The sequence below is a fragment of the Ovis canadensis genome, chromosome 13, assembly GCF_042477335.2.
Source record: "Ovis canadensis isolate MfBH-ARS-UI-01 breed Bighorn chromosome 13, ARS-UI_OviCan_v2, whole genome shotgun sequence".
Lineage (NCBI taxonomy): Eukaryota > Metazoa > Chordata > Mammalia > Artiodactyla > Bovidae > Ovis > Ovis canadensis.
The window spans coordinates 21,843,725-21,869,627 of NC_091257.1; the positions used below are offsets into that span (position 1 = coordinate 21,843,725).

At 45.0% G+C, this 25,903-nt stretch overlaps 1 protein-coding gene across 1 annotated transcript in view; it reads left to right on the plus strand.

Moving 5' to 3' along the window:
• SPTLC3 (serine palmitoyltransferase long chain base subunit 3) overlaps nt 1-25,903 on the plus strand; it is a 143,058-nt gene that overhangs the window by 73,311 nt on the left and 43,844 nt on the right. Inside the window, exons 7-8 of the mRNA XM_069547112.1 lie at nt 10,878-10,983; nt 19,879-20,098. Of these exons, the coding sequence (XP_069403213.1) occupies nt 10,878-10,983; nt 19,879-20,098 (326 nt within the window). The remainder of the gene's footprint in view (nt 1-10,877; nt 10,984-19,878; nt 20,099-25,903) is intronic.

Here is a 25,903-nt window from a genome sequence, read left to right on the forward strand (position 1 = left end):
TCCACATCCACCAGATTCAACTATCCACAGACCGGAAATATTTGAGAAAAAAAAACTTCCAGAAAGTCACAAAAAGCAAAACTTTAATTTATCTTGGAATAATCCTAAATACCTCAGTAAACAATGATATTTTAATCCTTAATAGGTATAAGTGCTGACTGGAATAAGGTAGAGATTTTTCAAAGAATCTGCTGAAGATATAAAGTTGCCTCCCTGTGTGTATGAGAGGTGTGCAAGCAGGCCAGATAGGAGCTAATAACTTGGGAAATGGAGTTTAAAAGTGGCCTCCTTCATGATGTATTTAAAGTGATGAAAGAGAAGAATCTACAACCAATAATAGTCTACACAGCAATCTCATTCAGATTGGAGGAGAAATCAAAAGCTTTCCAGGCAAGCAAAAGCTGAGAGAATTCAGCACCACCAAACCAGCTTTAGAACAAATGCTAAAGGAACTTCTCTAGGCAGGAAACATAAGAGAAGGAAAGGACCTACACAAAATAAACCCCAAACAATTAAGAAAACGGTAATGGGATCAGACAGGTCAATAATTACCTTAACTGTAAGTGGGTTAAATGTACCGACCAAGAGACATAGACTGACTGGATGGATGGGGACACGTGCATGCATGCACTGCCACTTACGGCATCACCCTACCTAACCCCCCGAATTGTGTGTGATGGTTTTATACTGCTAGGTCAATCGTATTTCCACTATGGCTTGAAATTGTAATTATCTTTTATTTTTTGTCTGGCTACTGATTGTGAAAACTGATAAACATCTTTTACTGTTGTGATTTCGTAGCTATTATTCACTTAATTGGAGAAGGAAATGGCAACCCACTCCAGTATTCTTGCCTAGAGAATCCTGGGGACAGAGGAGCCTGGGGGCTGCTGTCCATAGGGTCGCACAGAGTCGGACTTAATACCATTGTATCATGATTGGTCAACAGAAAATAATAGAATTCTATATCACTAAAACTACTATTTAATAGGAAAAGAAAAAGTCTTCCTCTCTGATCCCTGTCTGATGGGCATGTTCCAAGGCTTTGAGGAAGAAATGGAAGGCTTATGTATGAAAACTGAAGGTGGCTTCAAGAAAACAGGAAAATGTAGCACTTCCGGAGCAAAAAAAAATAAGACTATCTTAAAATATCAATAACGTCACACAAATAAAATTAATTGTAGCTGAGACAAATGTAAAATCCTACATCTGGGCTGGAAGAGTTTACTGCAGTATGAGAAAGAACTCGATAGTGGTTTGTGTGGGGAAAAGTATTTTTGTTAACTGGGTGACATGATTGCTGAACAAGAAAGACTGACCCGTGCAATTCTTTATTGGAAAGAGGAAAGGACTGAGCAAATAAATAGGCTGACTCATTGGAAAAAAGAATGGCCACCTAAACTGGAACGCTCTTAAACATCAGGATTACGGGATATCATACAATTGTATGTGTTCCGCTTTCTTGTATGTGGACTTTGCTCCACCTGTGTCCTCTGCTTACATTTAAAGGTACTGTCCTGACCTTGGAGGGAGAAGAGGTCCTATTTTTATGTAGATTAATACCAAAGGATGCTTGCTTGTTATTTAGAGTAATTATTAATTAATCAGAATTCTGGGTCCTTGAATTTTTATATTCTGTATGGGAAAAAGATATACCTGAAGTATAGTTAAGACTATTCAGACCATCATAATAAATGTTGAATCCTATGTGACTGGATTGGACCAATAACTTTGAGCTATTCATTATTTCCCTGCCTGCCTGCTAAGTCGTCTACGTGGAGTCCAACTCTTTGCCACCCTGTGGACTGTAGCCCACCAGGCTCCTCTGTCCATGGGATTCTCCAGGCAAGAATCCTGGAGTGGGTTGCCGTGCCCTCCTCCAGGGGATCTTCCCGACCCAGGGACTGAACCCACATTTCCTGTCTCCTGCATTGGCAGGTGGGACCTTTCACTACTAGTGCCGCCGGGGAAGCCCGCATCATTGCTCTAATCTCCCCAGATCAGAATGAGGAACTGAAAAGGCTAAACGAAGGAAAGTTCTGAAAGGAAGGCAATCCTCTAAGGAAAAGCAAACAATGCGTAAGTCTATTTTTAGCAGAATCTGTCACCAGGGATTAGCTCTTCCTGGACAGCAGATGTGGACAGTTACTGCCAGCCTTCCACTTCTGCCTGCTCCCCAGTCATCAGATTCAGCCAATCGCAGACTGAAATTATTCAGGAAAACATTTTCCAGAAAGTTAAAAACGCAAAACTTGGACCCCCTGGGGGTTTAGTGGTTAGAAATCCGCTTGCCAGTGCAGGGGACACAGGTTCAATCCCTGGTCCTGGAAGATCCAACGTGCAGAAGAGCAACTAGAAAGTAGCTCCTGCTTGCCACCACTGGAGAAAGTCCATGCACAGCAAAGAAGGCCTGGCAAGGCTTAAAAATAAGTAAGTAAACAAACAAAATTTTTTAAAAAGCAAAACTTTATCACAAGCTGGCAACTATTTATACACGATTTACATTGTAATAGGTATTATAAGGAAAGCTGAGCACCAAAGAATTGATGCTTTTGAACTGTGGTGTTGGAGAAGACTCTTGAGAGTCCCTTGGACTGTAAGAAGATCCAATCAGTCCATCCTAAGGAGATCAGTCCTGAATATTCATTGGAAGGACTGATGTTGAAGCTGAGACTCCAATACTTTGGCCACCTGATGCGAAGAGCTGACTCATTTGAAAAGACCGTAATGCTGGGAAAGATTGAGGATGAGAGGAGAAGGCAGATGGCATCACCAACTCAATGGACATGAGTCTGAGTAAACTCCGGGAGTTGGTGATGGACAGGGAGGCCTGGCGTGCTACAGTCCATGGGGTCACAAAGAGTCAGACCCCACTGAGCGACTGAACTGAACTGAACTGAGGTATTATAAGTAATCCAGAGATGATTTAAATTATATGGGAGGATGTGCATAGATTATACACAAGCACTATGCCATTTTATATAACTGACTTAAGCATCTGTAGATTTGTGTGTCCACAGAGGTTCCTGGAACCAGTCCTTTGTGGATACCAAGGGACAACCATGTTGAGATCCCAACAATCATTTATTCAACATTCACTGCTAAGCACTGTATTAAGCCTTTTATATAATCAGCCATTTAAATTTAACAAAAATCTAGATTATATTTCTCTTCACCATTCTCACTTATTAAGGGAGAACTAGGCTCAAAGTGACTGAATGACCTGGCCAAGGACACACACAACATATGGTGAGAGTCAAAATTCAAACCCAAGTCTGTTGCTCCTGTCTTGGTTCGTTTTCCCCAGGACCAGACCTGAGACGTGATGTGAAGGCTAGTCCTTTCCTGAGGAAGTGATCCCAGGATGCAGGCAGATGAGCAGGGGATGAAGACAGGGAAGGGAGGCAGCCAGGAAGGAGTGTGCTGTCTACCACAACAGACAACCCAGGAGCAAGTCTACCAGGAGGCTCTGGGCACCAGAGTGAGCTGCCTCGGTGTCACCCCACCTGAAGAGTGGGAGCCGCAGGATTTACCCACCAGCTCCCACTTGTTGGTTGGTTGAGGGCTGTCCTAACTCAGGCTGAGTACACTGCTGCAGCCAGAAAGAAATCTCTTGGACAAAGAATAGCCTGTGTTTGCAGTGAGAGGACCCAGGTGCATGGACATCTCTGGATGATACTCTTCCACTCTCACTAAGTCCAGCTACTGCCAGACCCCACGCAGGACCCAGAGAGACATGGGTTCTCATGTGAAAATCAGTCTAGTGTGATGCCTTATCCTGTTAGCAGCCTGTTAACCCAGAAGCTGAAGTCTGGCCTCTGGCACCATGCTAAGAATATCTCCTTGCACTGTCTACTGTGGGTAGCTCCAGGGAAACAGCCAACACTTAGTTTGCATTTGTGACTCATCAGTGCCATAAAACAGAATCTCCAGCCATTTCACAGCACTGGCCCAGGCATCAGCTCCAACCAGGGCCCCACAGGCTTGGTCTCGTTCATGATTCTGGTCGTGAAGAATCATGACCAGGTCCAAGCACCGTGGGGTACCTGGAGGTCTTTAGTGAACGCGTCCTCTGGGCTGAGTATATCATCACCCTGAGAATTCCAGGACTGCAGATCCTAGGGGAATTTCAACTTTCTGGAAAGGTCAACCTCTGCTTTCAGAGGTCTGTGGAAATCAGAACTGAGTTTTGTTTTCACTTTTTCTGAACCTGCTCACTTTACTGGTAAATGCATGGGATGTAGATTCTAAGATAATGTTTCCTAGACTTTAATGTACAAGGAGGCGCTGTGTGGCGACTTGTTAATATGCAGAGTCCAGACTCAGATCTGGGCAGGGGCCTGAGCATCTGCCTTTCCAACAAGCTCCCAGGTGATGCTGCTGTTCCAGGTGCTGGGCCACACTTGGAGCAGAGAGTCCGTGCGTAAGCTCCATACTCGAGTGAGTCACAAAGAGTTTCTTGAGCTGGTCTTGAAGAGCAGAAGCAGTCTTTTCAACTAGGAGAGTTGCATGAGGTCAGAGGAATGGGCAGGCCAAGAATTTGGAGTGGTTTGGGGAAAAAAAAGTCGAGAGGAAGAGCCGGGATTCTTTCTAAAGGCATTTACAGGCCGCGAGGAGGGGGAACAAAGGATGCACTGTCTGCGGGAACACTCGGGGCCCTGCCTCTTCTGAGGGCTCATGAGTGTCATTTGAGTGGAAGGTCAAACCCATAAACGTCACTTAGGTTACTTTACAAGCCACAGCCTTTTAGATCTCCAGGCTCTTGAACTAGATTTTCACTTTAATAAATAAAGCAATTGCCTCTGTACCTTTTAACAGTAAGAGTATTGAACCATTGCTGGAATGAAACTTTCCCATGCATTCACTCATTTCAACCTCAGCTACACAACAAGGCACCTACCAATTACCCCTTGTTCCAGATGAAGAAGAAAGGCACGCGGTGGTGAGGTGACTTGTTCAGAGACAGAGCTGGAAAGAGGCAGAGATGAGATGTAAATCAAGGAGGTCTGAGTTCAGAGTTCCCCTTTGAAACACAATGAACTTAGACCTCCTTTCCACTCCATGCCTCCCCCGGATGGAAGGCTGATGTACGCAATACGCTGCAGCTTCCATCTCTTATGCAACTCTCCCGGGTCAGAGCAGCTGGGTCAGGCAGAGGCAGGCAGCACTCACTGGGTGCCCTTGGCCGCCCCGCGACCTGAAACACAGCCTCTAGGTGCTGACTCAGGCTCCCACAGTGCTCCCTGAGTCAAGGCTCACCTTCCTGCCTTGATCCCACTCACCCAAGGATCCCACTCAGTCTATTCCCACAGGCCCTTGCCTGAGGATCCGAGACCTCCATGCTGTATCAGGCCCTGAACCTGAGTGCATGGGACACGCTGTCCCTTTATGCAGACTCTGTCTGCTCATCTCATGTCCTCAAGGCCAGACATTTCTGCAATGACCCTCTGCTGCCCCTAGCCACCAGTACACCCTCAAACCTCAACCCAACTCCTCTCCTCCCTGCTGCCCTTTGCCCTCTTCCAGGAACCTCACCTTGCTTCTTTGACTTAAAAAGGCCACGTGATACCTGCCCGCATATTTATAGATCCATCCAGAAGACCTGAGCCAAAGTATGCATCCAAACTGCTTTGCAAAGGCACCAGTTCTCCAGGACATCAGAAATGCCCTCACTGATCTTGCGGAGAAGACTCTATAAATGTGACTTTGAGAAGAACATTTGCTTTGCTTGCCAGAAGTGGCCATTATGATCATGTTTTCCCCCCAAAGGCTACACAAGGGAGCAGTCCCCCCAAAACCGTCTTCTAAGTAAGACCAGGGAACTTCCCTGGAGGTCCAGTGGTTAAGACTTCACCTTCCAATGCAGGCGGTGCAGGTTCCATACCTGGTCAGGGAGTTAAGACCCACATCTGGGGATCTTAACCAGAACTTAAAACAGAAGCAATATTGTGACACATTGAATAAAGAGTTTAAAAATGGTCCACACACACACACACACACACACACACACACGCACATAAAGTCTTTAACAAAAAAGTAAGAATGATTTGTCATCAGTCACAGTTGCTTTAAGTATCTGTTGCTTAATAGTTCACATTTGGGCTCAATATTGGATGAAGCCACTGAGTGTCTCTGAAGGCACCCAAGGACGTGGGGCGGGGGGTGAGGGGATGAGTGGGCAGAAGAATTAGAAAGAGGAGCAAGTAGCATTTCTTCATCATCCAACCATCTTTTCACTTAAGAAGCAGCTATTGAGCTGCTGAGTATCTTGTCTGCAGGCATGAAAAGATTTGGGCAAGCATCCCACAGAGCAGGGAGCCAGAGGATGTACCTAAATGCAGCTGCAGGCAGGTTTCCTGGAGCTCTGGGGGGTGGAGGTGAATTGCCAGCACGCTGGGCAGCGCCTGGGAAGCGCAGCCTGCCATGTGGCCCCCACCACGGGCCCTGGATGGGCGAGCAGGGCAGGGCAGTGAGGGATGGCCGGGGACAAAGTCCTCTTGTCTCAACGAAAGCTCAGTTGCACAAGAGATGAGGAAAGAGGCAGCCGTGGCAGGAGAAACCGTGTCGGCACTGTACAAGGGAGTGAAAAAGAGGCCAGGGACCCAGTTCTAATCTCTAGGAAGAGGCTCTTTGAATTACACTGAACCTCCCTTCTGAGATGATTGCGGCTTCTTTGTAATTGTCTTTGACTTGGGCTCTCTTCTCAATGTCTGTGCAGATCCCAGAAGCTTGCTGACAGTATCAGGGCTTTGAATTCAAAAACAGGTGCAGAAACTGATGCAGACAGTCATTGCCACCTAAGGCTGATTGGAGCTTTGGGCACAAAGATGGGCTCTTCCTGGGATTTAGTAATTGCTTAACTGGTGACAAACGAGGGCAGCTTTGAGCCAGAATGTAACCCCCAGGCTGCATCTCATCGCCCGCCATGCCAGCTCCCTTCTCTCATCCTGTCACAAACCAAAGGAACCCGTCTTGATGAGCCAGATTTGGTGGTGAATAACATCTAAGGCATTGTTGTTACTCAACTTTGTGACGACTGCAAGTCCTCAGTGTGTCATTGTGACTTTGTAACAACACGGTAAAATAGCACTACGTGGGTGCACCTGGATGGCATCAAATGTACTCTTTCGATTTCCCTAACTGAAGTTTTTTTAATACTCTGACCAGAAACTGATTTGTTTAGGCTGAATCTCTTTTTTTTTTTTTTTTGGTTTGTTTTGGGTTTTATTGGTTTGACAAACTTCTGACTTTAGTTTGCTTATCTGAAAAAAGCCAAAACTTAATTGTTCTTGCCTACTTCTCAGAGGTGTCATAGGGATTAACATAATGTGAGTATAAGTACTTTAATAAGTATTACTATTCGAAAATCCCTTGCAGATGTTAGCACATGATTTGCTGAAACAGTAGACTCTCGAAAGGCCTGCAGAACGTAAGCCACAATCCCCTGTTCCCCCAGGTCTGCAACCCACAGGGTAGAATTACACAGTAAGAACCTGAGAATCAGAATGTTACCGTGTTACCAGATGTTACCATGGGCCTAGAATCCTACAGTGAGTGAGGTCATACCTCTCTGTGTCTAGCCTCAATGATTCTGTAAAGAGGTTAGCTGGTTTATCCCCCAAGGGGGAAACATGACTGACTGATTCTCCCTTTGCGCGAGGATCCCAGTGGGTGGACACCAGGGGTCTTCTCAAGTTCCGCTAAAAACTTCTCCCCAAAGAGCTGTCCATTCATGACAAACATGATGAGTCCCCTGCCATCTGCAAAATGCAGCAAACACATCAATGGCATTTGCAGGCTGTCTGATATTAGAAGGATGGATGGAAATGTCTCTCTCCCTTAGCGGTGTCGACTTAAACTCCCAAACTCAGCCTCTAAGATGTATGTGACCTTTTAGACTGCATGAAGAGTATGATATTCTAGGCATGTGCAGATTTTTCAAAAGCTTAGAATATCGATTTTTTTTTATTACAAATAGAGAGTGTGATAAACTTTGATGTTCGTCTACAGTGGTGATATCTCCACTAAGAGAAGAGTCATCATTCTATCCTCCTCCAGAAGTTTGCCCCTTTGCAAACTCCCATCTCTTCCCTAGGCAACTAACTACTGGGAGAATATTGATTTCTAAATGACTTATAATTTAGTTCACTTGGGTTTTCTTTTATTATTGGAATCACACTCATCATGTATTATTTCTGTATAAACACTTGTAAATTCCAAGTCCCAGGAGGAAAAACCGGTTAAACAGTTCTGCTTAGACTCATCATCTCTTTATTCTTTGAATCATCATTTCTTTATTCTCTCCCAAGACTAACAGGCCTTCAGCAGATTACAGAAAAGGGAGCTGGTTTCTCCAAGCACAAGGGTTCCTTCAACACTTTAGGAGCCCAGCTGAAAGCAAAATGTCAATAAAGGTGAAGGGCTGCTATCCCTGAAATTCTCAAAGAAAGCTGCTTTTTGTTTCCTTGGCTGCCCTCTAGTGGTCAATGATGCAGAAACATAGGTCATGACTCAGAAGATCCATCTGTCTTTAAAACAAAAGCTAAAAAGACAGTTATTTAAAGAAATACTACTGCAAGCATGAGGAAACTGTCCTCACTTACAATTCATATTTAGATCCCAAAGTGTCATTCCCTTTCATGTTTCCTGGTCTACAATCCTTTCCATGAAAAGATAAGGAATTCAACTATTACATATCAAATTAGCTCTAACACTGAGCATTAGGCCTAGGCTAAAAGGATGAATAAGATAAGGTCCCTGCCTCCCCTGGAGGATAGACATGAACTCAAATAATGAGCAATGTGATGAGTGCTTAAAAATAGAGTAGACGAGTCTGTCTCTGTTTTGTGGGTAAGTTCATTTCTGTTGCTTTTTAGATTCCACACATAAGTGACGTCATACGGCACTTGTCTTTCTCTGTCTGACCTACTTAATATGCTCATCTCTACATCCATCCACGTTGCTGCACATGGCATTATTACAGCTGAGTAGTATCCCATTGTGTATATTTACTACATCATCTTAAACAACAAAGTCCTACTGTAGAGCATAGGAGACTATGTTCAATAGCCTGTGATAAACCATGACGGAAAAGATTATAGAAAGGAATGCATAAATGTATAACTGAACCACTTTGTTGTAGAGCAGAAGTTTATACAACATTGCAAACCAACTATACTTCAGTAAAAACAAAAATTTTTAAAAACAAAATAGACACGCACGCACACACACAAAATATATATATGTGTATATATAAATCATTAAGGACACGAAGGAAGAAAGAAAGTCTGCTGTATCGGCCAAAAGAGCTCTAGTGGGGTCTTGCGTGATGGGTGGAAGTTCTCCAGACAGACAAGAGAGGGAAAGTGTGTAAGACAGATGAGAGGCTGTGTGTTGAAGAATACTGAGAAATAATATCAGGAAGATAGCCAGGAGCCAGGTCAGGAAGGGCCTTTGGAGGCTGCGTTCATTAGCTATTCCTGCAACAAACAGCCTCGAACCCTCAGTAGCACCCAGTAAATATCCCTGATTTTTCCCGCACGACTGGAGGTGGGTTGGGCTAACTGTCCTACTTATCTCGCAGCTTCTCTTGGGCCCCTCCTGGGACCAGCTGGGCTAGCCCTGGGGGTGTTCTTTTCCTGTTACTGGCAGAAGCACAACAGGAAAAGCAGAAACATGGAAGGTCTCTTAAGGCCATACTCAGAACTCACCTGCTCTCTCTTTCCTGGATTCTATTAGCCAAAGCAAGTCATTGGCTGAACCCAAGTCAGAGGCGGGAAAGCATCCTCCACGTCTTTAGTGGGAGGGCTGTGAGCTCACATGTCAAAGGACTTGAATGTGCAGAGGGTAGAAATTAGGGCCAATAATGGCACCTGCCGCAAGTTCTACCTTGGAAATGCTGGGTTTGAGGTACTCGTGCATTTTTCTAAAATGTGGTTGGAAAACGTAGCTCAAAATAGAGATCTGCTATATAGGAATGGAGTCTAGATGAGAGTGAATACAGGCATGTGTATGCTTGATTCCTTTTGCTATACAGCAGAAACTAACAGCACTGTAAGTCAACTGTACTTCAGTTAAAAAGTTGATTTAAAAATGTTAAAATCAAAGTAGAGAATGTTCATTGAAAAAAAAAATAGAGGTCTGGCTTTGAGTGATGGATCCAGGAATCTCAAGACCCCACTCGCCAGACTTGTGGACTCCCTCCCATGCCAACTGGTCCAGAATCTCTAGGGGTGAGAGTGGGGATGTGCATGTTAACTCGGTCCCCAGGCGACGCTTCATGTTGTCTGAAATCTGAGCCCCACTGGTAGATAAATGACATAAAATGACACTGCCTTAAAGTTTTGAAGCAAACCTGGGACTGCTTTACCCCAGAATGTGGCCTCCACGCCGCACCCATTCACCCACCTCCCAAAGCTTAGGCAGTGAGACCCCTGCCGGCCAAACATGCTGCCACTCGAGCAAACCCAGCTCAACTCTCCCAAGATGGTGCCCAAAGGATCGGCTGGTTAGTGTTAGATAATGACATCTCTCCCGGCTAATTTCAACCTGGCAACAAATCTTCAGCCTAAGAAAGGCATTTTTTCAATCTCTAAGAGGCGCCATGGAAGAGCCTGTGAAACTATGTATCGGTACCTCCACTAAAGGCTTATTCTCCCTGCTTGGAAACCAAGCCTCTCATCTTGTCAGAGTTAAATTTTACTAAGAAATAGACTGTTTTCTCCCCTCCAGTTGTTCTCTGATTCTAGCTTTGCTCTCTGAAAATTCAGGCCCAAGCCTGAGTGTAAGATATCTGACTCCTACTCCATAATTGAAAAAAACAGAAGGAAGAAAAGAAAAACCCTTTCATGACTCCAATTTTTTTGTATTATTTAAAGACATGCAAAGCCTAGAGAAGCTCCTGAGAGATGCAGTCATCTACGGCCAGCCTCGAACCCGCAGAGCTTGGAAAAAGATTCTCATCCTAGTGGAGGGCATCTACAGGTAGGTGAATAATCAGAGACATGTTCACATGCTGAGGCGCACGGCGAGCTGACAAGTGGGGCAAGGCTGACCTCTCCTAGTGAAAGAGACAAATGAATGAGATAGAGGAGAGATGAAGGGACCTGAGCCAAATCCACCAATGTGAACTGTCAGGGGTTGGCTCACCTGACCTGTCCATGACCATATCTACGGTGGAGCACCTCAGAGGCTGGTGTACTAGAAAGAGTGTCTTCAGAAACGTCCTGACTAACAGTGCTAGCTTGCACTGATTCCTCCCACTACCCTTGGCTGCCCCACAGTTTCGAAGACCTCTGGGACTGGGTTATTCAACTTCAGAACACTCTTTGCCTTTACAACAAAGGCAGGAAAGTAGGTACCGCTGATGGGAGCTCAGCTGCCCCTAATTCAACAGTGCACCCAAACTCTAGCTGCTCCTTTAACTTGGCCAGTTGTTGGCATCAGAACACAAAAGGCCTGCACGTTTTCCTCAAGGTAAGACTAACCCGGAGTGCAATTCTTGATTCAGAGCTGGGAAGAGGAGATGGTTTTTGCATCTGAAGACATGTTCAGGCTTCTCTCAGCTTGTGGGCTGAGCAGACAAAACATCCACAGAGCTGGTCAGAACTGCACTTTCATACCGAGGGGTGCAGTTGAATTTGCTTCATTCTCCAAATTGATGATTGGTACTAAAGTAGAAATTGCCCAAACTCGGCTTCTGTCAGATGCCCTAATCTGTGAGTCAACGAAGTTGCTCATTCCTAAATCAATGCTCAGTCCTAAAGTCAGAAGAATCAAAGGTGATACTTCCTGTGACATAATTATGGAAAGATGAACAACATTGCAAGGAAGGGAGTGAGGGCTTAACTTCCCAGCAAGAGGGGATGTGGTTGCGAAGGAAGTCTGAGATCAGAAGCAGCATTTCTTTCCCTTCCCAAGGGCACCACCCGAGCATACCTGTCAGTTTTCAGCTATCAGAGTCACAACAGAGCGCTGCTGGCCCCAGGTGGGCAGAGGCCAGGGATGATGCCAACCCCCTAAAGCACAGGGGGCAGGCCCTGCAACAGAGAGTTATCTGGCTCAACATACCAGCAGTACTGAGGGTGAGAAGCCCTGCTATAGACTCATGTAACCAACCACAGGCCCAGAACTTGCGACTTTTAGGAAATAATCTCGTTTTGACTCTCGGCTGTCACGACCTCCAGCTTGGGTCTTTCTCCCCTGTGAGATCTGTGCCAGAGCTCTTATCTAAACACCTGTCAGTCAGGCCTGGACTGGTGGGAGGGCGGATCAGCTGAGCCAGAGAGATGGGCATCTCCCTGAAGCAGAATAAACAGAACCCAACTGCAAACAAACAGAACTCAGCTCCACTAAAAGGAAGTTGTGTGTTCTAAGTACTTTGATCATGGCTGAATGAAGCGGACAACCGGCATTTCACTGTCAAATAGTCCCATCAGTTACAGAAAGAAACTCCTGGGTAACGGCTATGCTGGGGCTGGGTCCTACCTGATATCAGCAAAATCAGCAATCAACAAATGCACTGCTGCTTTCCAGAGATGTATTATGGGTGTATACCTTGTTAACATCCACACGAATCTTCCTTAGAGTTTTCACTCTCAGATCTTTTTTATCTCTGTCTGTGGTTTGCCCCTATGGGCAAAGTCCCCCTACCACAGACAGCTCACATAAATCAATTTTTTTCAAAACTCCCAAAAACAGTAGTCAGCCAAATCAGTTTCAAAGTAGGTATCAAGGCAGAAAAAGCTAGATACCAAATCCTAGAAGTCAATAAACTCCACAACAGCAGGTATAATAATAATAGTAGTAGCAGTGATACTATCACCATCCATAGATCATGAAAGTATTAATATTTATATCGAGAAGACAGGGGAGTCAGGATTTGGAGGGAGGCCTGGACATGGGCTCAGATCCTGTGTTGCTGCCTATAGCTTTGTGTCCTTCATAGAATTCCTTTGTAAAAATTAAATGAGATCATACATGCCAGTGCTTGGCAGAAGCCCAGCCCATAGTAAACCCACAACCAAGGGTAGCAGTCCTCATCATTAAATTTATTTTCAGTTGAGGAAGACACAGTTCAGAAAACAACAAGCCATCTGCTTGGCGAAGCTGTCTGACACCTGGAGGGTGGGTGTCAGAGGACAAAGTATGCATTTATCCAGTGCCTATGCATTGCCACATTACACATTTCATGTGGGCCATCTTAAGTAAGTACCTCCAGTACTCTTGAGGTTATTGTGAGGATGGAGGCATTCAGGTTCCAAGATCTAGAAAACTTGCCCCAGGGAAGGTAACTGAGATAAAGCAGAACTGGGATCCAAACCAGGTGGCTCTGCAGGGATAGAGACCCAATGTAAACAGAAGAGTCTGCCCACGTGCCCGCATCCCATGAAGTAGATGTGGAAAATGCAGAGGCATCCATTCGACCTTCCTCACCAACCCATCTAGGGCTTCATTCCTTCATCTATAAAATAGGGAGTTGAAGCTTGAAGTCTAGAGTTCCACAGTGTGGGGTTCAGAAGTACAATAGTATTGCTTTGGTGTTCTCATATGCATTTTCCTTTGTTTCAAAGTCACACTCTTCTAGTTTTGTGTTTCTGGGAAGCCTAGTAGTCAATTCATGGTGGTCGAGGAGTTTTAAAGTCATTCAAATAGACACTAGAGACGGGGAAAGTGGGAAGTGTTAGTCTCTCAGTCACGTCCAGCTCTTTGCGGCCCCATGGACTGCAGTCTGCCAGGCTCCTCTGTCCTGGAATTCTCCAGGCAGGAATAGTGGAGTGGGTATCTGTTCCGTTCTCCAGGGGATCTTCTGACACAGGGATCTCACTTCGGTCTCCTGCACTGTGGGCAGTTTCTTTACTGCCTGAGCCACCAGAGAAACATTAGGAATGGGAGATGGGTCCAAAATAACCTGGGATATAAACTAGTATAACTGGAACCCAAATTTTTAAAATAAAATTAGTCAAGAAATACTATCTAGTCGTATCCAAAACTACATATATAAGCAAATGTTGGAATCTCAGCATGCCATTGTCTCTAAGAATGTAAGCTATTCTCCTGACCCAAATAATGTAAGCTTAAGAACTGAGAACTTCAGTAGTAAAGTCTAAACTGTATCCCTATGGTATAAATGAATAAGGACAAAGGAAAAGAAAACAGTAGTTACTTGGTTTTTAATTAACCTCAGCTCCTTTTTTTTTCTGTCCTCTCTTTCCACCTTCTTTCTTCTCTTGGATTATACTCTGGGCCCACCAAGGAAATTTTTCCACCGTGCAAGTTGGCAAACCAGTGGCTTAATTCCCAGTCATGCCAGTGGGTAATATGGTTTAAACACCAAGGAGAAGGTGGTGAGAGGGAGATTTAAAAAAGGAATCTTGTCACTTAGCTAATACATTATGTAACAGAAAAGATATAAAGAGATTATTCACTGGCTTACTGGTTTAAGAATAATCCAAATCCCTGCACAGAGATTTCAATTAATGAGTGAAATTATTTTTACCTACAGTTGTATTTTAGTTTTTTTTCCCCCTCTATGGAAGCCAAAAGAAAACATGACCTTCCACTCAAGAAGAAAATACTGTTCTTGGGTTTGTTTGTTTGTTTTTCATCATTTTTGGCACAGTATTCTTTGACAGCAATTTTAATAACATAGATAGCCTTTTCATGTATAAACCAAACTCAATATACCACTATGGGGAAAGATTCAATTCAAATTTTGTCACATTGAAAAAATGAAAACTTACTGTGGATGAATATCACTCTTTATAAAAACTGAGTTTTCTCTAGAACTCTTGTGTTCCTTGCATTAACTCCTGGAATCAGCAGTATTGCTGAATCATTAATTTTTGAGGAAGAAAGATAAACCAGGTGGGCAGACTCCTAACATCAGCTAGACCAGTGCCAGCAAAGATGGCTAATTATCTGCCTAGACTGTCTGCAAACTGTTCAATGTGAACTCTGGCTCCTGCCAAACTCAGTTCCAGAACAAAAAATGGCTATTTGTGACATGTCAGGTTTTTAGCGTTTTTGTGTTACCAACTTACATTTTAAAAGGTAAGAAGAAGGTTCTAGAATTTTCAGGGCATCCATCCATGTATTGGGTATGACACCCATATGCCTCCTTCCGGAGTCAACACAGAGGGCTCCCAATTTCTCAAATGAGGCCCCAGTGCTGCCGTTTCCTCCCAAGCTCCTCCTGAGGACAAGAACAACCCAATGGGTGCCCACTATGTGTCAGACACTTTACAACTACTATTTCTAGGAATTCACATTGAGGCTTTGTGAGCAGTGTGCTATCATCGTGCTAATTTTACACCCAAGGAAACTGAGGCAGACAGCAGCAACTAAGTTGCCCAAGTCCTGAATTAGTAAATGATGTGGCTACCACCTCAGCTTATGGGGTCAGAGGGCTGGACTCCCCATCAATGGCAATAACTTTAACAAGCAATTACTCTAAGAAAATACTGGAATTAACTTGCAAACTTAAGTAAGAGAAGATGACTCTATGATCTTCGTGTTATTAAAATCTGAAAACATCCATTCAGAATGACCTTGTGAAAAGGACAAATAAGATGGACTTCATTAAAATTAAGAACTTCAGCTCTGCAAGATAATATCCAGAGTGTTAGAAGACAAGTCACAGACTGGGGGAAATACTTGCAAAAGATCGGATAAAGCACTGCTATCTAAAAGATGCGAGGAGGAGAACACTTAGAACTCAACAATAAGAAAACAAACAACTGAATTTTTAAAAAATGGGCCAAAGACCTTAACATACACCTTACCAAAGAAGACGTACAGACGAAAATAAGCACATGAGAGGATGCTTCACATCATATGCCATCAGAGAATATGCAAATTAAAACAGTGAGATACCGCTGCCCACCTACTGGAAGGTTGAAATCTGGAACACTGACAGCAGTAAGTGCTGGTGAGAATATGCTGGAACCCAGAGCTCTCATTCACTGGGGGTGGGGATGCAAAGTGGTCCAGTGACTTTAGATGGCAGTTTTGTGGTTTCTTACCAACATACTCTTAACACAAAATCCAGCGATCTTGCTCCTTGGTATGTACCCAAAGGAGCTGAAAACTCGTGTTCTCTCAAAACCCTGCACACAAACGTTTGTAGAATCTTTATGTATAGTCGCCAAAACTTGGAAGCAACCAAAGTGTCTTTCAGTCAGCAAATGGATAAATGGTGGTGTTTCAGACAGTGGAATATTCGCACCAAAAAGAAATGAGCTATAGAGTCACAAAAAGACAGAGAAAATCTAAATGCATTTTACTAATGAAAGAAGCCAGTCTGAAAACATCACTTAGCGTATGGTTCCAGCAACATAATGTTCTGGAAAAGGCAGAACTATGAAAACAGCCAAAAGATCCCTGGATGCGAGGGGTTGGGTGGAGAGACGGATAAACAGGTGAAGCACAGTGGATATTTTATGGCAAAAAAAAAAAAGGAGTATGTATTATATCATAATGACAGGTATGTGTCATTATGCATTTATCCAAACCCATAGAGTGTATGATGATGAAACTCAGCCCCTGTGCACTGGTGCTAAATTGAATCTCAGAGACAGAGTTTTGGATGGAGTAGAAAGAAATAGCTCTACTGTTTTGCCAGGCAAAGTGGGATGCAAGGGGATAATGCCCTTAAAACTGTGTGTCCCAGCCTGGGGGGATTTGGTGGGGAGTTTTACAGCAGTGGTTCCAAGGCAGGGTTCTGGGGTCAGGGTGTGTGTGCAGGGCCTGTATTCCTTTAATCTGGCCTCAGGTGGTCTCCGGATGAGGTCATCACTCTGTGACCTCTGGAATGAAGAATGTGTCATCAAGTATTTAACATCCTCCATTTGGGGGTTTTAGTTCTGCAGAAGAGCTCGAAGACACTCTGTGTGTGTCACTTGAGGCAGAACCAGAACCCGGCCCCAAGGCTGTCCTGTTGTCTCTTGACTGCTCTTCCCTGCACCTCCTCTCTTCCCTGATTAGCAGCTTATGGGCTTCCTGGTGGCTCAGATGGTAAAGAATCTGCCTGCAACACAGGAGACCTCGGTTTGCTCCCTGGGTCGGGAAGATCCCCTGGAGAAGGGCATGGCAACCCACTCCAGTATGAGAAGAGAATCCCATGGACACAGCAGCTTGGCAGGTCACAAAGAGTCAGACACGACTGAGTGGCTAACACTTTGGAACTCAGGGAAAGTTATAAAGGCTAAAGCCTATTCCCTATAAACAAGAAACAGGGGACAGAAAGGCTTTTGTGCCCAGGAAAGGCCCTGCTCAGTTTCACGAACAATACCAAGGGTGAACTCTAGTATAAACTGTGGGCTTTAGTTGGTGACGTGCCGGTGGAAGTCAACTGGCTGAAAGAAATGTACCGCTTTGGTAGGTGTTGTTGACAAGAGGGGAGCTTATGCCTCTATGAGGCAGACGGCATATGGGAAGACTCTGTACCCTCTGCTCAGTTTTTCTGTGAACTTAAAACTGCTCTGAAAAATAAAATCCTTTTTTTTTTTTTAAGTGGGGCTTCTCTGGTGGCTCAGTGGTAAAGAATCTGCTTGCCAGTGCAGGAGGCTTGGGTTTGATCCTTGATCCCAGAAGATCCAACACGCCACAGAGCAACTAAGCCCGTGCACCCCAACTACTGAGCCTGGGAGCCGCAACTACTGAGCCCAGGCGCCACAAGTACCGCAGCTGTCAAGGCCTGGAGCACCTCAGTGAGAGAGCTGCACACCTCAACTAGAGAAAAACCCATGCGGCAGTGAAGACCCAGCACAGCCAGAGTTAAATAAATAATAGATGATTCTTTTAAAAAGATCACCCAGTACCCACTGGTCTAGGTGACTACCCAATAGCTGGACTGTTTTGACAGAATGGACCTAATACTTAGCTATTTTCTTAATACATTAAATTTAATACATAAACTAAGAAGAAGCGACGTTCAGCTCTCTGTTTGCATCAGTTGACCAGTTCTTGAACTAAACTGATGGGTTGCTTGAATTGTTTGACAAGCTCCTTCATGGGGGTGAGAGTGTGAGTCTGTGTGTTTTCATAGAGCTTAGCTGACGGCACAGTCAAAACTGTGTGGGAAAACACAGCTCACAAGATGTCCTGAGAACTGATTGAAGACGAAAGTTCTTTTAAATCCATTGGGTTCCAGAGGTGCCATATAAATATGAATGCTCATTTGACTTGCTTATTTACCTCCTGTCTTTCCGTTTGCTGGAGAACTTAGTGATTTTGCAATTTAAAATCCCAAGGAAAGTTACCAAATTGGAAACTGCCGAGAAAAATTAAGCACTTGGGGCTAAAACAAAAGCTGATCTATAGCAGTGGTTCTCAAGTGTTGTCCACAGCCAGAAATCCTGGAATCTCTTGGGAGCTTGATAGAAACGCAAGTTCTCAACCCACCCCAGACCTCCACTGGAAACCCTGGGTGGGGCCCCGAAACCTGCCTTGTAACAAACCCTTCGAATGTAATAAAGCATTCAAAGGATTCTGATGCTCACACAAGTGAGAAGCATTGCCCTAAAGGAAGAGAGGGGACACCAGCAGATGCCTCAAATAAGCCTTCAGGTTCAATAAGGACTCAACAGGAGAGCCTAAGGCCTTTCTCCTGTGCTTTAATGAACACTGTGATGTCTTAAGAGACTTCCCTGGTAATGATGTCTTCAAGTTCTTCTGTGTGTTTTTTTAATTTGTTTGTTGTTCCTCATATTAGGCAGAAGTGCCTTTCCCTCTAACTGCGGTGCTGATCTTCATTTTAAAAAATAATTTTATTTATTTATTTATGGCTGCGCTGGGTCTTCACTGCTTTTCACGGGCCTTTTCTCATGGGCGAGCGGGGACTACTGTTTGTTGAGCTGCACAGGCTTCATTCAGGTAGCGCCTCTTGCTGCAGAGCAGAGGCTTCAGGAATTGCAACACAGGCTCAGTAGTTGTGGCACAGGGGTGTAGTTGCTCTGGAGCACGTGAAATCTTCCCAGACCTGCGATCGAACCTGTGTTCACTGCATTAGCAGCTGGATTCTTATCCACCGTGCCATCAGGGAAGTCCCTTTCCTGTGTTTTTACTTCCTTCCTTCAATATTCAGCAATTCAAGCACTGAGTTTAGGTCAGACGTGCTGCTAAGTCACTTCAGTGGTGTCCGACTCTTTGCGACTCTATGGACTGTAGCCTGCCAGGCTTCTCTGATCATGGGATTCTCCAGGCAAGAATGCTGGAGGGGTTCTGGCCAGGGATCTGATCCATGTCTCTTGAAAGTGCCAGTCTCTCAGTCGTGTCTGACTCTTTGCAGCCCCATGGACTGTAGCCCATCAGTCTCGTCTGTCCGCGGGATTCTGCAGGCAAGAATACTGGAGTGGGTTGCCATTCCCTTCTCCAGGGGATCTTCCTGACCCAAGGATCAAACCCACATTGCCGACAGATTCTTTACTGTCTGAGCCACAGGAAAGCCTTAATCCGTGTCTCTTAATGTCTCTTGTATTGGCAGGTGGGTTCCTTACCACCGGCGTAGCCTGGGAAGCTGTTCCAAATAGACAGTAGCAGGCTTATATAGATGCATTGACATAGAGCAATTTAATTAAAATTATCAAAATACCTGGAATCCAGTCTGATCAGTCCAGTTATGCTAATCAACAGCACAGTAAGCTAATTATTTACTTGGGAATTAGCTTTAACAACTCAAAGCACTTAAATCCATTGAGTGTAAATTAATTTCCCCCTAGTGAAACGAAGCCAGAGCCGCTTTAAAAGATTGAGAGCGCATCTACACCGAATAAAATATGCCCGGTTGTCCCTGTTTGGTGTCAGGGCAGAAAGGGAGAGTGACACAGAGCCTCCCTGGCGGGTGCACACTACTCACGAGCATTTCTCCTTTTGCCCTAGCATGGAAGGTTCCATCGTGCGTCTGCCTGATATCGTGGCTCTGAAGAAGAAATACAAGGCTTACCTCTACATAGATGAAGCTCACAGTATTGGGTCCGTGGGCCCAACCGGCCGGGGTGTGGTGGAGTTCTTTGGAATAGACCCCAGAGATATTGATGTACTTATGGGCACTTTCACCAAAAGCTTTGGAGCTGCAGGAGGTTACCTAGCTGGAAGGAAGGTAAGAGACAGATCCCTTGCATCTATTTAAAACCTGAATGCCCTGGGAATGCAGTCTTCGGGGTCCTCTGGTTTCCCTGAGGGCTTCAGTTCTATTTAGCACACCTGACTGATTAAGGCAGCCTGGGCAGCATGGCCCAGAAGGTCAAGGAGCTCATCCTCTGATAGTGCAGAGGATCTTGCGATGAGTAATCCCGTGATCCTGAAACGACAACCCTGGCTGTGCACATAGGCAAAGACAGTGCAAAGGAGAGGGCAGGACCGAAGAAGTCTCAGAAAGACTGTCAGTCTTGTGGACCAAGGGTGGCGAGGGGGGTGTGTGGGTCATATTTCAAAAAGAGAGAATGCTATTTACCAAACCACAGAAGTGCTGCTGCAGACCTGTAAGTAGTTTGGGAAAAAGCTGGTAGGAACAGTGGCCAAGGTCAGATGTTGGAGACACTGACCCTCTGCGACAAGATGTGGGTTTTCAGAGTTTTAACAAAACAGTGGCAAGATTGGAGATCTTTTCAAATATATGTTATTGAAATATAGTTGCTTTACAATGTTGTGTTAGTTTCTGCTGCAAGGCAAAGTGAATCAGCCATACATATACAAATAACCCCTCTCTTTTGGATTTCCAACCCATTTAGATCATCACAGAGCACCGAGTAGAATTCCCTGTGCTACCCAGTGTGTTCTCATTGGTTATCTACTTAATACATATTAATAGTATCAAGAATGTATATATGCCAATCCGAATCTCCCAACTCATTCCACCCACTTTGCCTCCCTTGGCATCCATATGTTTGTTCTCTCATCTGTGTCTCTATTTCTGCTTTGCAAACAAGTTCCTCTGTACCTTTTCCCTAGATTCCACATATAAGAGATATTATGCAATATTTGTTTTTCTCTTTCTGACTTCTCTCACTCTGTATGACAGTCTCTAGGTCCATAAGAGATTTTTCTCTGCAAAGTAATTCTCTCCCACAATCTTGGATAAGCCATGAGTCAAATCTTGTCATCCTCTCATATCTCATTTGTGTGACTGAAGATTCTGAGCTGATGGAATTAGACGAAAGTGTTATCCCTGTCATTCTACTGCCAACATCACCCAGGAGGTCACCAAAATGAAACAAATGTTTGAAAAGGTTTTCAAAGAAGAGGGAAGAAGACGAGAGAAAGAAAATGAAATATTAAAGCCTGACTTTCAGGGCTCAAAAAGCCAGTTCTCTGCTCCATCATACAACAGCTTTACCAAAACCTTGATGGTTCTCTCCTCCAGGTGTACACCTGCCCCAGAGGGACTGTGAGGGTGGCGTTGGCTCCCCCGGGCAGGGCGCAGCAGTGTATGCAGGTGGCCTATGGCTTCTCTGAAATTCCTGACTCCTCCCTCACTGTCACCAACAGGAACAGGAGCTCAGACTCCTGGTAAACCAGCTAGACAAACCAGGGAGTACAGCTGAAAATAGTCTGCGGTCGGAAAGCCCATGATTTAAAACGGCAGATTTTACTGCGCGCAACTCGCCTGCCACGAGACGCTGCACAAATGCTTAAGATGTTCAGAGGTCCCGGTGACCTTCACCCTTCAAAACGCGCCACTTTCATCTGAGTTCAAAGCACTGCGGTTCAGCCTCCTTCCACAGGCCTGCAGGAATTCATCGAGGGGTACTGAAAACATAAGGAATGCCCGAGATCTTACAGAATTCAGCTAAGTCTAGTGCGAGGCTCGACATTCCCTTCCTCGACTGTCGAAGCCACCAGGGGTCAGAGGGTCCTAAATGCAGGTGAGCCCTAGCCCAGACTACTTCGCTTTGTGAGCTTGCAGTTTTGTGATGACTTTAGCAGCAGTTCTGAGCTGCAAGATTTTTCACCAAGCGTAACTCTGTTTCCTGAGCCGAAGGAACCTGAATAAACTGAAGTCAGCGGATCCTTGAAATGCTGTCAAGTTTGGCAGCTGTAACCATGGTCCCCCTTAGAGCTCGAAACAGGCTCCTGATTGCCAGCTCAGGCCCAGCTCAGTCCGCGCTCTCACACAATCCCCATCCTGAAAGCAGGTGGACTGTTTTTAAAGCATAGTTGCTCTTGCCTACCTACCTTCTGCTGATCTGCGGTAGATACTGAGCCATTGTAAAAATCATTAATATTTAGTATTTGCCTTAATCAGGAAGAAGAAAAATATGTGGATCATTTTTTGCTCTTTAAAAAACGGCTTCTTCGCATACTTGGAGCCAGAAGGATGGATGTCTCATCCTGTTCTTCCCCCTTCTCCCTCTACATTACACTGCAGTCTCTGAATTTACCACTAGGTGGCAGCGAGAATTAGAGAGTGACAACAGACTGGTTCCAAATAGGAAAAGGAGTACATCAAGGCTGTATATTGTCACCCTGCTTATTTAACTTCTATGCAGAGTACATCATGAGAAACGCTGGGCTGGAAGAAGCACAAGCTGGAATCAAGATTGCCGGGAGAAATATCAATAACCTCAGATATGCAGATGACACCACCCTTATGGCAGAAAGTGAAGAGGAACTAAAAAGCCTCTTGATGAAAGTGAAAGAGGAGAGTGAAAAAGTTGGCTTAAAGCTCAACATTCAGAAAACTAAGATCATAGCATCTGGTCCCATCACTTCATGGGAAATAGATGGGGAAACAGTGGAAACAGCGTCAGACTTTATTTTTGGGGCTCCAAAATCACTGCAGATGGTGATTGCAGCCATGAAATTAAAAGACACTTACTCCTTAGAAGAAAAGTTATGACCAACCTAGATAGCATATTCAAAAGCAGAGACATTACTTTGCCAACAAAGGTCTGTCTAGTCAAGGCTATGGTTTTTCCAGTAGTCGTGTGTGGATGTGAGAGTTGGACTGTGAAGAAGGCTGAGTGCCCAAGAATTGATGCTTTTGAACTATGGTGTTGGAGAAGACTCTTGAGAGTCCCTTGGACTACAAGGAGATCCAACCAGTCCATTCTAAAGGAGATCAATCCTGGGTGTTCTTTGGAAGGAATGATGCTAAAGCTGAAACTCCAATACTTTGGCCACCTCATGCGAAGAGTTGACTCATTGGAAAAGACTCTGATGCTGGGAGGGATTGGGGCAGGAGGAAAAGGGGACGAGCCAGGATGAGATGGCTGGATGGCATCACCAACTCGATGGATGTGAGTTTGAGTGAACTCCGGGAGTTGGTGATGGACAGGGAGGCCTGGCGTGCTGCGATTCATGGGGTCACAAAGAGTCAGACACGACTGAGCGACTGAACTGAACTGGCAGAGACCCATTAGCCCTGAACTGCGAAGATGACAAGCCTAGAAAACACGGGCCAGTTTTCAGGGCGTGGAGGGTGAGCAGGAAATGAGGCCTCTTGAGACAGTGTCTCGTGTTGTTCCCTGACGATTTAAAACTCAGTCGGTGAAGAATCCGCCTGCAACACAGCAGACCCCAGTTTGATTCCTGGGTCGGGAAGATCCCCTGGAGACGGGATAGGCTACCCCACTCCAGTATTCTTGGGCTTCCCTGGTGGCTCTGACAGTAAAGAGTCTGCCTGCAATGCAGGAGACCTGGGTTCGATCCCTGGGTTGGGAAGATCCCCTGGAGAAGGGAAAGGCTACCCACTCCAGTATTCTGGCCTGGAGAATCCCATGGACAGAGGAGCCTGGCAGGCTACTGTCCGTGGGGTCGCAAAGAGTCTTACCCAACTAAGCACAGCATGGTACAGATAAAAACACCTCCTGGAATCATCTTGGTGAGCCTGTGACAAATGCGGATGAACCGGCTTCCTTCCAGCCTAATGAGCCCATGAGTTCATCGTACTTAGCATCTGCTCCTCTGTGCCTTTAACTTGTTAAGTTATTTTAATTTTAAGTTATGTGTAGTTTCCATTTAAACCATGGTTTTTAATTACCCTGGACTTTGAAGAATTTTGTGAAGAATTTTTACTTTGAATTTGTTTTTTAATTGATAGGCCATAGGATTGGGCAAATGCTGAAGATCTTTGGGAAAAAAAAATCTTTCTAATATCTGTTTAAATCATTTGAATTCAGTTTTCAGAGTTTCATCTTACATACTTTTTTCTGAATATTTTAAAATAGATATCTCAATTCGGGCCAGTATTACAAAATATCCAACATTCTAGATATTAATTCTACAAAAGCAACAAAAGTAACCATAAACAAGTTAAAGTGTACACACTAGGACTTTACATTTTTCTGAATTATTGATAATTCCAAGTTCACTATGTTCCTGGGCTTCCTAGTAAATCTTGAGAGGTGAAATAATCACTTGGATCCAAAAATCTAGAAAGTGATAAAACTCTCTGGGTCATAACTCTCTTTTTAAATGTCAGTGTTAGTGGTATAGGGACTGTAATCTTAATAACAGTTTCTAGGAGGCTCCAGAAATCTTCATGGAGCAGGTCAAGGTCAGAAGCACCTGCATTAGCAACCAGATGTGTCACGGAAGAAAAAATATTTGGAAACAGACAAGAGAAAAATTGCTTTGGTGCTAAGATACAACCACAGAGAGTAGAGATTTTGTCTTCATCCCAGCCCTCCAGTAACAAAATGTCCTAGAAATTCATGTCTGCCTTGGCCCAACCTACCCTCCTGACCCCAGGGAAACTGCTAAAACGGTCTCTCAAGAGCCCGCTGGGTTTCACTGTTTTGCTCACTGCGAGTTCGGAGCTGCTGTAGCTGAGCCATGAACAACCCACACTGAAGCTTTCTGTCCTTTCAAGATCTTCAGGTGAAATGTCAGGTACTTCTCTCTACCTATCAGAGCTCCCTCCCTTCTTCTTTGAAGAAAGCCTGAGCTGATGGGGCTGGTTTCCTTATTTTTTTAATTTGCATTGACCCAGTTGCCGAGGAGATGGGGTCAACAGCACAGACCCCAGCTTCTGGGGTCCAGCTTTCTCTCAGGCACAGATCTGTGCGTGCTCCCCTGGAGCTGACCACGGGCTTTCACAGCCTCTACGACACCAGAGATTCGCAACTGAATGCAGCGAAGGTGACCCTCAGGGCCAGTAGTGTGCAGGGCTGGGGTTCTGGAGGAGGGGCCGAGGGAGAGCAGCTGAGGGTGGTGTGAGCAGTAGCCCAAAAGCCTGGCACCGATGGCGGAAGCCAGCTCTGCTCTGCATGCTCAGCCCTGGCTGGAATTAACAGCCCTTTGAAGGAGATGGGGGTCATAGAATGAATGCCAAGATGTTTACCCTAAGAGCCTCCTGTCCGACTTCCTCAGAAAAGCCACTCTTGTCCTTAAACTCCAGACTCAGGGTTTTGCACTTCCTAATGGTCTTGGAAATCTCAGTCTGAGAAGACCGCTAACCCTCCCTGAGGGAAAACACAGCCCAGGCTCTCCTTGCCTAGGACCAAAGCCAACTCTTATACAGGGCTCATGGCATCCAGTGGGCGAGTGATAGGAGCAAATCGGAAACCAGGAGCCAAGGCTACCCTGAAGATGCTCTGCCGAGGTGCCCCTGGGAGCTCCCCTCTCTGAAGCACACAAGCAAGCTAACTTCCATCCACACACTCAGACTCTGAGAAGGTGGACTCAGTCTGAAAGAAATAAGATTGTGGACAAGACAGTCTTTCTCTTAAAAGGAAGTGATACTGTGCTGATGAGGCACTTACTCAAACTAAGGATGCACATGGCCTTGGCTTTGTGAAATTTCTCAGCTCCTGAGGGAAATTGAGGACTGAGGACATACCTCTAGGACGCAAAGCCAGCTTTGTTTTGCTTCTTTGATCTTTGTCAGCAATGCCCCAAAGCTAAGAGAATATTGCTACACTAATGCTAAGTCACTTCAGTCGTGTCCGACTCTGTGCGACCC